Source organism: Camelina sativa, chromosome 9 (assembly GCF_030686135.1).
Source record: "Camelina sativa cultivar CO46 ecotype springtype chromosome 9, ASM3068613v1".
In the NCBI taxonomy this organism is placed as follows: Eukaryota; Viridiplantae; Streptophyta; class Magnoliopsida; order Brassicales; family Brassicaceae; genus Camelina; species Camelina sativa.
The window spans coordinates 24509094-24524061 of NC_141888.1; the positions used below are offsets into that span (position 1 = coordinate 24509094).

The 14968-nt window shown below is 37.8% G+C and overlaps 4 protein-coding genes across 6 annotated transcripts; 1 reads left to right on the forward strand and 3 right to left on the reverse strand.

Moving 5' to 3' along the window:
• Positions 1 to 22: 22 nt before the first annotated feature.
• Positions 23 to 2881, reverse strand: LOC147938682 (putative F-box protein At3g22650). Its single transcript, XM_087463640.1, has 3 exons — positions 2074 to 2881; positions 415 to 1630; positions 23 to 340 (listed from the first exon to the last, which is right to left on the reverse strand). Exons 2-3 carry the CDS (start codon positions 1628 to 1630, stop codon positions 333 to 335), a joined length of 1224 nt encoding a protein of 407 aa, XP_087319766.1. The 5' UTR covers positions 2074 to 2881; the 3' UTR covers positions 23 to 332.
• A 2807-nt stretch (positions 2882 to 5688) lies between these two features.
• LOC104711255 (transcription factor bHLH79) lies at positions 5689 to 7583 on the reverse strand. Its single transcript, XM_010427943.3, is given in 7 exon segments — positions 5689 to 5897; positions 5900 to 5962; positions 6309 to 6386; positions 6483 to 6551; positions 6704 to 6769; positions 6902 to 7102; positions 7338 to 7583. Coding segments are annotated over 7 exon segments (786 nt in total). The 3' UTR covers positions 5689 to 5834.
• Positions 7584 to 7687: 104 nt separating this feature from the next.
• Positions 7688 to 10036, forward strand: LOC104711257 (putative pentatricopeptide repeat-containing protein At3g47840). 2 transcript variants are annotated; one of them, XM_087464170.1, is made up of 2 exons: positions 7688 to 8491; positions 8593 to 10036. In XM_087464170.1, the coding sequence occupies exons 1-2, from the start codon at positions 8489 to 8491 to the stop codon at positions 9928 to 9930; spliced, it is 1341 nt and encodes a 446-aa protein (XP_087320296.1). In that variant the 5' UTR covers positions 7688 to 8488; the 3' UTR covers positions 9931 to 10036. The 2 variants fall into 2 exon arrangements, with proteins under 2 accessions (XP_087320296.1, XP_010426248.2); XM_010427946.3 differs by having other exon boundaries at positions 7688 to 10036.
• On the reverse strand, positions 9948 to 11884 carry LOC104711256 (uncharacterized). 2 transcript variants are annotated; one of them, XM_019229284.2, is made up of 4 exons: positions 11356 to 11884; positions 10785 to 10901; positions 10414 to 10680; positions 9948 to 10251 (listed from the first exon to the last, which is right to left on the reverse strand). In XM_019229284.2, exons 1-4 carry the CDS (start codon positions 11854 to 11856, stop codon positions 10084 to 10086), a joined length of 1053 nt encoding a protein of 350 aa, XP_019084829.1. In that variant the 5' UTR covers positions 11857 to 11884; the 3' UTR covers positions 9948 to 10083. The 2 variants fall into 2 exon arrangements, with proteins under 2 accessions (XP_019084829.1, XP_010426247.1); XM_010427945.3 differs by having other exon boundaries at positions 11350 to 11884.
• Positions 11885 to 14968: the final 3084 nt, after the last annotated feature.

Genomic DNA, 14968 nt, shown 5'->3' on the forward strand with positions numbered 1-14968 from the left:
AGAAGCTGATTCAAATCTGTAATGATTCAAAATTTGTATTTATATTTCTTAAGAGCTTTCTGATTACAGCTTGTAGAACTAGCTAGTAGAAGAAGAAGAATCAACAGGATAACAGTAATAAAACTTGGATCTATCTGTTAAAATCTAACTCACCTAACCACGACTCCACTCTTTGAATGGCTGGCTATACCTCTAGGTATCAAAATATTTTTGATATTGAGTCAGTATCTGTATATACATCTTTCAGATTACAACATGTAGAAGTACTAGTAGTAGAATCAAGACAGCATCAGTGGGTTTTTGCTGATCAAGTTCAGGTTGTCTTTCCCATCTTACAATCCTGAAATAACACAACACAACATTAGCATGACAAAACATCACAATCAATCAAGTTTTTGTTGAAATCTATCTAACCTGCTACAGGAACCAAAGTGTGAAAGTAAACACAGTTGTTTGAAGGGGCACACCACTTTGTCTTCGAACGGTTATACCTGTGCACATTTGTTCGCTCCACCCTAGTTTGAGACAATTTCAACAATTTGATCTGAACATCACCTGCTGCTGTTACCTCTTCACAAAAGATTGTGATATTGTTTAGGTTGACAAAGTAGCTGGGATCATGATGAATGAGAGGATGATCACTTGTGATGCTAAAAAGTTTCGTCCAAGCTGAAACTGGAACCTCATCTCCGACTCTGTTAGTAACCCACAGCTCAGTAAGTTCTCTGTGTCTTTGATAAAGGAGAGAGATTCTATCTTCCTGGAAACACGATAAAGCTGTTGTAGTCTCATCCAATGGCTTGACCACAAAAGGAAGTCTAACTGGTATAAACGATTCCGTGGAAAAGTTAAACGACTGCACAAAGACTTCATTGTTGTCACACCAGCAAGCTAACCAAAACGAATTTCCTCCCAGTGATAGCACGACAAACTTATTCCTATACAAAGTCCAAGTGTCATCCATCTCTACAGACTTCCAGCTCTGTGAATGGAGATCACATATTTCTGCTTCAAGTGTATTTAACGCACTATCATAATAACGGCTAGCAACGAGATTGAAGGTTAAAACCTTGTATATCATGTCTCTTGTGCGTCCAAGGCAGCAGCAGTCATCAAAGGACACAAACTCTCTATCGGGTAGCCATCTACGTACTTGTAAGTTCCAGATTGCAATTTTGCCAGAGTAAGTGTTGCACAAAATTAATCCATCACAGGCTGAGATACCTCGGATATGTTCACCACGGAGATCACACAGTTTGAAGTATAGAGGAGATTGATCCAAGTTCTCTACTATCCAAATCTGAGAAGAGTCTCTTGAGTGAAGGAACTTGTGGCTGTTGTTTTTCAGATGAGCGTAGATGAATCTGCTTTGGCCTAAGAGACTTCTCCAATCTTTACAAACGATTTGAAACCTCACAAGTTGTCTTACTGGAAGCCTTATGAGAATGTTCTCCACTAGATCTGCTGGGAGATAGAGTCTTGTGTCTGATCTTTGCATCCTCTCATCAGCAGGTGCTAACTTCTCTCGGTGAGATTTGTGGATTTTCTCGCCCAGCTTCTCAGGTTTATTCTCTTCCCAAAGCTCTCCTCCTCCTTTTTTCTTAAGATCATTGGACTGTTTATCAACCATCTGCAGGATTCAAAAAAAATGTTAATTACTACAGTCTTATCAACACAGAGGGTAACGAATCTTCAAAATTTTGAGATGGAATAAGCAAATTTCCCAAAATTAGAGTCTTATCCACACACAGCTCATAATCTTTCAGTAGATGCTTAAAAAACTATGAGATATCTGACAAGAGTACCTACAAAGATGAAGCTAACACCATTATTGCCTACAAGGAAGGATCTTTTCTACACTAACCAATCACAAGATTCAAGATTACCAATTTCTTAGAAACAACTAAATTACAAGATTCTACAAGGATCTTACTTTTCTACACTAACTAATTACAAAATTCAAGATTACCAATTTCTTAGATTCCCACCATAAGTAACGAACACACGAACTAACTACAAGATGAATCTTGAATCTTGAGCGAGCATGTATCAGGAAAAAAATTTGATTCGTACCTTGACAGAATCGGTATCGAAACACAGGGACCGAAGAGGGTGTCGAGTGGGAAGCAAAATCCGATTAAGCCCAACTTGGAAATGCAATAACGGAGAGCGACAAGTTCCAAAATTCGATTCGTACGTCGTCGATTGAACAAGTATGAGCGAAACAGAGTAAAGTTGAGAGAATTCAAGAAAAACACAAGCTAAATTGGAGAATCTGGAAGAAACGAGTAGAGTTCTCGGAAGATTCAAGAAGAAACTAAAGACGAAAAAGAAAGAGAATCAGTTGTGGAAGAGACGGATGAAGCGATTGTGTGGGAAAAGTGAAAAATGATTCTCCAGGAACGAACAGAGAAAAACACACACTTTTTATTATCCCTCTCAAGCCGTTAAGCGTAAGCTATATAACGCTGATCCAATGGCTAGGGCGATACAACCGAGACACGTGTCAGTATCCTATACAATCTTATAATCACTTATTTCTAGCCTGGAAAATAATTAGTTTAGTTTAAAAATTATTAATCCTATCGCAAGGTTTTTTTAACAACGAAGAAGCTTTCCAAAAGTGCCTATCAACGGCCAATATATTTGTAAAATATACTCAAACAAACAAGCACATTTTTTTTAATAGGATATATGAAGTAGCTTTTAATAAAAAGAGTTTAATGACAGACACAGAGTTTTAAAAATAGCAGCTAAACTATAATCAACACTATTCACATTAATCATCTCTTCACCTCTTCTTAATTGGCGATAACGTAATTTAAGTTTACCTTCTTTTTTCTTTTTTACTATTTTTTGTTATATAATCAGTCCCTTTCACTCTAATTTGTTTCATTTAGTATTATAATTCTTTCAGCATTTATAATTCATTATTTAAATTTTTACAAACGATGCAGTTTTAAAATAGGTTCAAAATTCAAGATTCTTAATTTCAATGTCAGAAAAATATTATGCTATAGATATACTACTATTTTATTTATTACTTCAGTTATTTATTTGGGATGATGGATAATGAGTTGAGAACTACACCAACTATACGTTACCATGTCTAGTTGTTTGAAACATTTATTCATTTTGACAGACATGTGTTATGATCTTGCTATTTACAATATCGACATGTATCAAATTCTACAAGTATATCTCAGCTTTACTCTAATATACTACAGTATATCTTTATTATTATACCCCGAGTCTACTCTACTCTAATACTATATCTCTAGCTTTCTACATACATGAAAACATAAGAAAGTCACCAATTAGTCCAAGAACCCTTAACCCTGAGATGATTCAACGTTACTACTCCTTGAAAATCAAATATGTATGGTATAAAATAAATTATTCTTATTAGCTTGCAAAAATTTTTTTCGCGTGCCAAAAATCTTTAAATTCTTTTGTGTTTCTCTAATCTCATTGGTTTTATTATTGGGTACCAAAATTTCCGTTATATTGAATTTAAAATGTGGAATATGTGGGATCAATGTGTGCATTAATTTATCAGTACTACACAATCCAACGCGACATAGTTGTGCCAAAAACCATAAGGACAATATGTCGTCGAGAATTTTTGTAATTAAAATAAGAGTTAACAACACAACAACAACAACTCAGATTAATTCCTCAGACCGAGAGATGTTTTTGTAATTTTGTTTTTCACATCTTTTTAATCGGGTTTTAACTAAAAAGAATCGTCTTTCCAACACTTCTTCAGACAAAATGAGCAAAACCCCTCTATTTGATCGTAAATGATTTCAAAAATTCTTTTATACAAGATTTTTCATTGAGTTTCCAACTAAAAGATATTCGTTAAAGAAATTTTGTCGAAAAGTTGTCATATGTATATAGTACTTCATAATTGTAACGCATTTAGAATTTTTTTTTTTTACATGACCTAAAATTGTTACTTATCACGACATATAGGAAATTTATCATTGAAACAAAATTAGTTTTTATAGATTTGTTTTTAATTTTGTCTAGATTAAATTAAAAAAAGTATCTCGGTTCAGATTAGAAACCAAGAAAAAATAGACACCACAAGCTGAAATTTGCTTTATAACATGTCCTCTGATTTCACTATCTTGCATTTATTTCTCTGATTTTCATACGTCTCTATGTATCTCCTTTGAGATTACCTATAGTAAACACAAATGAGGACTCTCCTCCTAGCTCTGTCTCTCTCCTCCTAGCTCTGTCTCTCACCGTAGGCGAGATCTCTTTAAATTTTCCTTATTTGATATTTCTTCTATTGTTAATCATCTGATTTTTGATTCTTAATTATGTTGTTAATACATAGTGCATAATTTGCTATGAAATATTTTTTTTTGTATATTTTTCTAATACAATTTTTGTACTTATAAATCTTATATATGTCGTTGAAAAAAAAATCTTATATGTCTCGAATACTATTTCAGAAAATGATATACATGATTTATAAAATCCAGAGTTTGAACATCGACGATACGCGAAACAAATGTGGTTGACATATTAGTAAAAAATTCCTCATTCCATACAATATCAAACTTGTAGATTAATTCTCACCAAAACCATATACAAAATATATAACAACCAGACAAATAATAAATGTATAGAATAATACAAATGATATATAAAGAGATACTATAAAGCATACAATAAAACATGATTAGTTTACGAACCTAAACCAGCAATGTAAGTGATACCAGTTGATGGTAACCACAAGTTCCCTTGTATGAATTGAGCTACCGTAAAGTTATTAGCCTCGGCCGAAGTATTCAACAAATGGTATCCTGGCCACTTAACACGACCGTCAAGACTAGCCCCCGGTCTGCTGTTCATATACTCACCATAATATAATGTATCCAATGCAAATCTCTGTTCCATTCGAGCCATCCTTCAGGCTTGAGAGCATCACTCATGTAGTTTTGCATGAACACTGTTCTAGAATACAATTTCCACGGTCGACCCAAGTAAGTAGCAGTTATATTTAAGTTTGGAAGTAGGTCGGTATCAGCCGTTATGTTGCTAAATTGGATTGTGAATCCAGTTGGTTCGTTTGGATCTTTACGTCCTTGAGCCGTGATGCTGTTCTTCTGGTTTATTGGTTAAGCTTCGTTATGCACACATTTTACACTTACGAAAGGAACCCAAATCCGTTCTCTCTCGATCAACCTACTAATATTTTGGAAAAATTCTAACAATCCAATTACTTGAATTGAATCTTGAGCTTAAATTGATAAATAATGTTAAAGCTGTTGTTGATCCGAACGTATTATCCACCCACTGATCCATGTAGGTCTTGATGAAAAACACTTACCATACTATATTATTTCATCACTTTATAAAATCAAGAATCAGTTTTAGAAAATGAAAAGAAAAAAAAAAACTCATTATCTACGTCAACAAAATTATTTGAGGTGTGAACTATACAAGGTTTTAATAAGATAACCAAACTAAAAACGCAGCCGTCTTGGCCTTCTCTTAAAACTACTAATCACTACGTTTGGTTCATTAGGTATCGACTTTTACAAATTCTTTTGTTGGGTGTATTTTTTAGGTGCAAAGGATAATAAAGACATTATCAAAGACATGATGAGTCTGTCACAGTCATTGAGTATTACAAAGGACAATAAAAAAAGTTGTTAATGATGAAACATATGCAGAGGCTATCTCTGGTGCATTAAATTAAATCTTTACTTCTGAGTTCTGATGATAACAGTCACGCTTCGTCTCTATTTCCTAGTCGTACTATCTGCTAATTTATATACACAAACACAAGACACAACCCTCAAGAAGATCAATCACGCAGTTCGTTCAAAGCTTCCATTCATTCTCATATGGAGCCAGTCCGGTTGTGAGACCCTAGGGCTTTGTCAGCTTCTTGTTGATCGAACAATGTTCGATGAACCTCAATCGGCAGAGTATTAAGCTGTAAAATACAACATCAATAGCTCATACAAAAGTCAGTGGCTCTTATCGATCCCAAAGATCAAGCAAGTTTGTAGGCTGACTTTTGTTATGAAAACTCTATAGATAAAATCAATTAATTATATCCAATCAATAGCGACAGATGAACAAAAAAAAAAAAATCATACGTTTATAAGAGAACCAAACTACTATATGGACCACTGAACTGTATCGACAACAGAGTCTAAAGTTTGATGTTTTGAAGCAAATGTAGTATTGATGATGGAAACCTTGTGATCAACAATTACCAAGAACTGTAATTTTAGTAGCATCGTAAGAATTTCTAAAGAAAGGAGTTTGGGGCTTACATCTCCAGAAGTAAACATTCCTACTTCCGGACCACTGCTCACATCTGAATTAACGATTTCTAGCTTCATCGATAGAAACTGCATCCAAATTCGTTCTTATAGCTTAATAATAATATTATAAGAGGTGCAGCATTTAGAAGAAAGATATAAAGTACACAGAAATGGCTACCATACCTCAACTTGCCGTTGCATTGACTGAATATAATTGATAATCTCATCAAGCACAAGAGCTTTGCCTATAATCTGAATCATAGAAGCATTCTTATAAATATTTCGAAGGTGTTAAAGCATTGTTGTAACAGTGGCTTTAATGGTAAAACAGCGGGTGCAATGAACATGAAGCAATTGTATTTTCATGTACAGGAGCAAAGACAAAAGGATTATTAGCAAGGTACCTTATTACATCCTGGAATCAAATCCTGAAGAAATTTCATCCTCTCGCTGATCTTTTCTCTTCTAGCCTGTAAATTAAAATAAAAACCATGCTGTAGATAAATAATATACATGATAAAACGTTGAACATAACACTGATATGAGTAACAAAAAGAACAAGCCAATCCGTGTAACTGTAACAAACCCCTTTCAAAACATACCCGCTCTGCTAGACTGTGCCGGTCAGTAGCTTGTCCTCGTCTTGCTCTCACGTGAATATAACCCTTTGCCGGACTCTTTTCTTCTGTTTCTTTGCTTCCACCACCTGAGTTTGTTTCACCTTCAGCTCTCCAACCATACTCAGTTTCTCCATCAGATCCACAAGGACCACAAACTTTCATTTTCTTCTTCCTTGATTCTTTCTGTTCAAAGTTATATACACATACACAACCATTGAGTTCAAAAATCATCACTTGTACTAACATAATAAACTAATCACTTGTACTCACACAGCAACAACCATTAAGGAATCAACTAGTCATATTTATATAAATACCAATTCCAGAGGATTACGTCTAATTACAGTTATCAACTTTACTATAAACTAATCCTAGATCCAGCTTAAGCGAAGTGATGAAAATGTAAACAAAAGCTCACCAATCGAGTAACGCTGGTCAAAGGTCGTCTCTTTCTTCCTCCTCCGGTTAGCTCCGTCACCGTAGACTCCTCAGCCGCCGACATGTAACTGTTACCGGAATACCCGAATAATTCGCTTCGACTAGTGAAGTCTTGACCCGAATTGATCGGTAATTGGATACCATAGTTCACTGAAAATGGCCAAACCTCAGAGAAGGATGACTCGTTCACTACCGGAGGATCCATTAGGAGCTCCGGTTCCGACATCGGAGCTAGCGTTACCGTTTGGGTTTTGGATAAATCAATCAGTCACTGTATCCAAAAATCACTTTATCCAAAAAAATCTCAAAGAGGACCTTGTAACTGGACAACATGCCGTTTTCGTAATCCTTGACTGCACGATGTGCCGTTTTACGTTAAATTTGATTGGACTCTTCTTCTGTCTACTATAGTGAATGTTTTGTTTTCTTCAGGTGAAGAAAAAACTAAAGACATGATTTTGAGTGTGAGAAATGGCGGCACGATCCAACGGTTTTGTACAGCTTCGATTTCATTACTGGAGAGACCGGTGGGGGAGAACCGTATCACGAATCAGGTGGTGGTCACATTTGATTTCAACTCTCACCTTCGAAGTCTCGTCAACGCCGGGAATTTACGAGATGCTCGCCAAGTGTTTGATAAAATGCCACAGAGAGATGTTGTGTCATGGACAACCATCATGAAAGGATACGTGACTGCAAACGACTCTAACGAAGCACTGCTTTTGTTCTCCGCTATGCGTCGTGTTGTTGATCCTGCCGTCGTCTTACCTGATTCCTCTGTGCTAAGTGTTGCACTCAAGGCTTGTGGTCAAAGTTCCAACATTGGGTATGGTGAATCTTTACATGCTTACGCGGTGAAGTCTTGGCTTCTCAGCTCTGTGTACGTGGGAAGTTCTTTGGTTGAGATGTATAAGAGAATTGGGAAGATGGACAAGAGTTGTAGAGCTTTTAGTGAGATGCCTTTTAGAAATGCGGTAGCGTGGACAACAGTCATAACGGGTTTGGTTCTCGCTGGTCGTTACAAGGAAGGGCTGATGTACTTTTCGAATATGACCAGACTGAATGAACCATCTGATACTTTTACATTTGCTAGTGTTTTGAAGGCTTGTGCTGGTTTACGTCAAGTTAAATATGGTAAGGAGATTCATACTCATGTGGTAGTGAGAGGCTTTGATGATACTCTCTGTGTGGCTAACTCGCTCGCTACTATGTATACTAAATGTGGGGAAATGCAGGACGGTCTTTGTTTGTTTGGAAATATGAGTGACAAGGATGTTTTTTCGTGGACAAGCCTTATCGTAGCTTACAATCAAATGGGCCAAGAGGAAAAAGCTGTGGAGACGTTTATAAATATGAGAAATTCTCAAGTACCTCCTAATGAACAAACTTTTGCATCGATTTTTTCTGCGTGTGCGAGTCTTTTTAGACTTGTGTGGGGCGAGCAGCTCCACTGTAATGTATTCTCCCTAGGTCTAGGTGATTCTTTGTCAGTGAGTAACTCGATGATGAAGATGTATTCAGCATGTGGGAAGTTAGATTCGGCTTCTGTTTTGTTTCAAGGAATGAGTTGCAGGGACATTATTTCGTGGAGCACGATTGTTGGAGGATACTCTCAAGCTGGTTTTGGAGAAGAAGCTTTTAAGTATTTCTCATGGATGAGACAAGCGGGGACAAAACCAACGGATTTTGCTCTTGCTAGTTTGTTGAGTGTTTCAGGAAACATGACAGTTCTTGAGGGAGGCAGACAAGTTCACGCGCTTGCTCTTTATCTTGGTCTAGAACAGAACCCCACGGTTCGTAGTAGTCTGATTAATATGTACTCGAAATGCGGAAGTATCAAAGAAGCTTCAAAAATATTCGAAGAAACAGATAGAGATGATATTGTTTCTTTGACAGCTATGATCAATGGATTTGCAGAACATGGAAAGAGCAAAGAAGCTATTGATCTGTTTGAGAAGAGCCTAAAGGTTGGTTTTAGACCTGACTCTGTAACTTTCATCAGCGTTCTCACCGCCTGCACTCATTCGGGACAGCTTGACCTTGGTTTTCACTATTTCAACTTGATGCAAGAGAAGTATAATATGAGACCAGCCAAGGAACATTATGGTTGTATGGTTGATCTTTTATGTAGAGCAGGAAGGCTAAGCGATGCAGAGAAGATGATCAATGACATGCCATGGAAGAAGGACGATGTAGTCTGGACCACACTTCTCATTGCGTGTAGGGCCAAAGGAGACACTGAACGTGGGAGAAGGGCGGCCGAGAGGATTCTAGAGCTGGATCCTACTTCTGCAACTGCACTTGTAACACTAGCCAATATATATTCAGGCACAGGGAACTTGGAAGAAGCTGCAAACGTAAGGAAAGATATGAAGTCTAAAGGCGTGATCAAAGAGCCTGGATGGTCATCAATTAAGATTCAGGATCGGGATGCAGCGTTTGTATCTGGCGATCGGCTCCATCCTCAAAATGAAGATATATACAATATCTTGGATTTAGTAGTATATGGTGCAGATGCTCATAGGTTTGATTGTGCAATAAAAAGAGCTTTTGGGAATTATTCATATACGTGAAAAAACAACAATGACCCTTTGAGAAACAGTGATTCTTCCTGATTATATTAGTTTGCACTTTGCAGTAATACTAATAAGATATGGATGAGTCTGATTTATACATCAATCAATATGAACACGTTATAGCTACGAAAAACAAAAAGACAAGAGCTGCTAATTCCATGGACTCTGAAGCCGTGATTCTCTGAAAACAGAAGTGCCACCAGAACCAACTGGTGAAGGAGATGAAGCAATGTAGTTTGTTCCAGATGCAGAGACAGTGACTGCAGCACCATGTTGATTAGGAGCCACTCGTGGGCTCCATCGAGAAGTATGCGGAACCTGGGAAACATTAACAATAGCCAATCACCATATATATATATATGAATCCAAAACCAGAGATAGAGCAAGAAGAAAAGAGATCCCATGTTTTATTTTGGATCCAACGATTCTAAGTAATTTGTTTATATAGTTGTATAAGATGAAGGAGAATTGAATATTTACCTTATTGTGTTGTGAAAAGGCTGCTGCTCTTCTGAGAGGAGATTCAGATGACGAAGAAGCACCACAAAGTCGTTGCACAGTACGAGTTTGAGCGTTATTATGATTCGCTGCATCATCAGTTTCTCCACCTTCCATTTGAGCACCAGCATTACCTCCCGAGTCATTAGAGACATCCACATGGAGTGGAAGAGCAGGAAGAGTCGCTGCTGTTGTTCCTTGCTGTTGCATGTAGCTGCGTCTTTTCAATTCTTCCTCAGCATTTAATATCTGTGTATCCATTAATTTGACAAAAGTATTATTACATAATACATCGATATTAGTATATAGAGCTGAAACACTTTTCTAGAGAGAAGAACAGATACTGGACTGACCTGCTTAAGCACTTGGACTAGATTGTGTTTCTTTGCATTCAAAACTTGTAACCTGTCCTCCACTTCTTTCCGTTTAATCTCTATTTCGCTTGGTACTTTTTCGGTTGTTTCAATTGCCTATTTCGGAAAGAGAGAATACAGTCACGAAACGCAAAACAATAAAGCTATAGACTTTTTGATTGATGGCATTTAAAACACAGGAAAACAAAACTACGACCCATATTGGTAAACTCTCTTGCGGCTATTGTTTCATGTATAAGACTTGTTACGTGACAACAACATCCATCAATGCAACTTAAACTACTTGAGGACACAGCCCAAAGCTTGAGACAATGGCGGCTTCGCTTCAACAATGGCTATTCTACAATTCAACATGTCTGCCACTAATACTGATAAATTCACCTAAACTGATCTAGTTTTCCCAATATTCCTATCTACTTCACCTAGCTCACCACAAATCTCTCAATGAACATGATATTTTCAGCTTCAAATCAGCTAATTTATACTCAAATCCCATAGTAGGATCATAAAGGAGTTGAAAATTATCAAAGAAACCTAAACAAACCTCGACCTTCTCGTTCGCCGCATCCTCGTGTGGCACATCATCAGCTTCCTTGGATTCCGTCACTCCTCCGGGAAGATCTCCACCGTCTGGTCTAGCTCCTTCAAAACCTCTGTCGTTCTCATCTTCCCTAACCTGATTCCCACAAACCTCCTCTCTCTTCACCTCAACTAGCTTCTGCTTCCCAGAAGAACCGTTCTCTTCAGATGGAAGAATCGGATCCTCCTGAACGGCAACCAATTCAGTCTTGACGGTAAGGTTCGCGTTAGGGTTGGAATCAACGGGGAGACGAGAAAGGGCTCGTTTACGGCGATGAAGGAGAGATTTGAAATCCTTTCTAGAGAGATTATGGTCCGGCATCATCCACTCGCGTTTTACGTGGGGAACTTTGTGAAGGTTGCCTCTGTACATTGAAATCGCCACCATCGTCTTCTTCGGGGTTTCCGTTCGTCGGATTCGCCGTTTCGTTCTGTTTCCATGGTCATATGACGATGGGGTTTCGACTTGCATGACGTTTTGCTCTGGGAGGTGAGAAACGTGCGTCGTTTTTTTTAATAGTAAACTTTATTTAAGTAAACACAAACTACGAAATTAGGCCGCTGAAAGCCCAAACTAGGCCCATTATACTACGTTGAGTGAGTATATCTCACTGCCTGACTAGTTCAAACGCTGCCGTTGCGGTTGCGGGAGATTGCGGAAGCGAGCGATTGCAGTTTCAAGCGTTATTAAGTGTTTTGAACAACTGGTTTAGCGGTTTAAAATTGGTGCATTTGCGGGAGGTTTACGACTGGTTGACCAGCGGGTACAATAGCGGTTGGAACATAATAAATGTGATATATAATATAGAAATGATTAAAAACACCAAAATTTTTATTAAACATGATTTATAATTCAAATTTTTTAAAAAATATTAAAAATAATTATTTAAAAAACAAATAAATTTCATATTGAAATATTTATTCTTTTATGCATTTGGCTTTTCACCAAAAATTTAATCAAGTAATTTGATAAATGACAAAACATATGCTTTAGATCGTAGATCTTTTCTCTTTTCTCTTAGATCGTGGGTCAGTAGTTACATCGGTAGGAATGGTCAAGTGAGAGTTGAGAAGAGTCACTGGTGATTTGTTTTAATTTTTTTGACAAATAATCTTATTTTCTTAAATTTCTGATGATATATTATATTTATTTAGATTTTTTTGAACTTATGTGCGATGTGCCATTAAATTTACATCAAGTTTTCCGGATTATTGTTATTTGGAATATTATTTTCTTATAATTGTTTATTTTATAATCTCTGCAATCGTATCCGTACTTCATTTTCTCTCATCCTTAATGAGTAAAATGGTTATATAGAAGATATACCAAAAAAAAAATTCATTATCATTGTTATGAAAGTAGAGGTTTAGGGATAAACTCTTGTGTTTCTTATTATTGATTCCCAAAGGTTACATGCATATATATAGTAGATTACAAAGCTAGGGTTAGACCGACATAAGAGTGTATGGCCGAGTAAGGCTTTGGCCAATGGGCCGAGCCTATATGGACTGAGTATGGCCGATGGGCCTAAGCTCCATGGCTTAGTATATGGGCCGGTCTAGTGAGTCCACTAAGTGTTTCACAACACTCCCCCTTGGACGAACAACCGTGCCTATGTTGGATGGGATCGCTGCAATGTGCTTAGGGGATGCTGCCTCATTAAAACTTTACCAGGAAAACCCATTGGGACAAAACCTTGGTGAAGGAAAAAGAGTACAGCACACATTGCTCCCCCTGTTCCAAACATCACTCCAAGTCCCTAAGTCTCCGCATTCCAATCTGGTGCGCGAGCTTCCTGAAAGTAGTTGTCGGTAACGATTTGGTGAAGAGATCGGCTGAATTCTCACTTGACTGAACTTGCACTATAAGAACTTCTCCGGCCTTTTGTAATTCATGTGTATGGAAGAACTTTGGTAATATGTGCTTCGTCCGATCTCCCTTGATGTAACCTTCCTTGAGCTGTGCGATGCATGCTGTGTTATCTTCATAAATAATGGTTGCTTCTTTGCTGTCCTCCAATCCACTGTCTGTCCGTATATGCTGAGTCATGGACCGCAACCAAACACACTCACGGCTGGCCTCGTGCATTGCTAGTATCTCTGCGTGATTTGATGATGTTGCAACAAGGGTTTGCTTCATAGAACGCCAAGAGATTGCTGTACCACCGTATGTAAACACATAACCTGTTTGTGATTTCCCATTGTGTGGATCGGAGAGATAACCTGCATCAGCAAAACCAACTAAACCATCTTTGTTATAGTTAGTGTAATATAAACCATAGTCTGTCGTACCCTGTAGGTATCGCAGAACATGTTTAATACCATTCCAGTGCCTTATGGTCGGACAAGAACTATATCTCGCTAGGAGGTTCACGGCAAAACTTATGTCTGGTCTAGTGTGGCTAGCTAGGAACATTAACGCTCCTATAGCACTGAGGTAAGGCACTTCAGGCCCGAGAACTTCTTCATCGGCCTTCTTGGGAGCAAATGGATCTTTATCCACTTGTGTACTTCTCACAACCATGGGGCTAGTCAATGGGTGAGCCTGCTCCATATTAAACCTTTTGAGTACTTTTTCTGTATATGCCTTTTGATGCACAAGGATGCCATTGCTTCTGTACTCAAGCTGCAATCCCAAACAAAATTTTGTCTTGCCTAGGTCTTTCATCTCAAATTCCTTCTTGAGGTATTCTACAGTTTGGGCGATTTCCCCAGAGGTTCCTAGGATGTTTAAATCATCCACATAGACTGCTATTATCACAAATCCTTTGTTTGCAAACTTCTTAATAAAGATACATGGACTGATGGGGTCATTCCTATAGCCTTTCTTTGCCAAAAATTCGCTAAGTCTATTATACCACATTCGACCACTCTGTTTCAGTCCATAAAGCGATTTGTCTAGCCTTATGCAGTACTGTTCTCGAGAACCACTATTTCCTTTGAGTTCTGTTCCCTCTGGTAATCTCATATATATTTCATTATCCAGTGGACCATATAGGTATGCAGTTACAACATCCATTAACCGCAAATCCAGTTTCTCTCTTACAGCCAGACTTATTAGATACCTAAAAGTCGTTGCATCCATCACAGGGGAGTATGTCTCCTCATAGTCAATTCCTGGTCTTTGAGAGAATCCTTGTGCTACAAGCCGTGCTTTGTATCTCACGATTTCATTCTTCTCATTTCTCTTTCTTACAAAGACCCACTTATGTCCTACTGGTTTAATTTCAGGTGTTATCCTCAAGATCGGACCAAACACCTCTCTCTTCCTCAAAGAGTTTAGCTCCACATCAATAGCTTCTTTCCATTTAAGCCAATCTTTGCTTTGAGTGCACTCTAATATGGATGTGGGCTCTAGATCCTCATTTAGTTCAAGTGCTACCTTATATGCGAAAATATCATCGACGTCGATATCCTTACGGTTCCAAGTAATTCCAGACATGAAATAATTGATCGATATTTCATCGTTATCAATACTCTCAGGACCTAGAGGTTCAGCGTCCTGAACCCCATCCGGCTCCTTATCACTTGCCGCGGCCATGTCTGTTTTCTCGGTAATTCCCTGAGCCTCGGTCTGACATGCA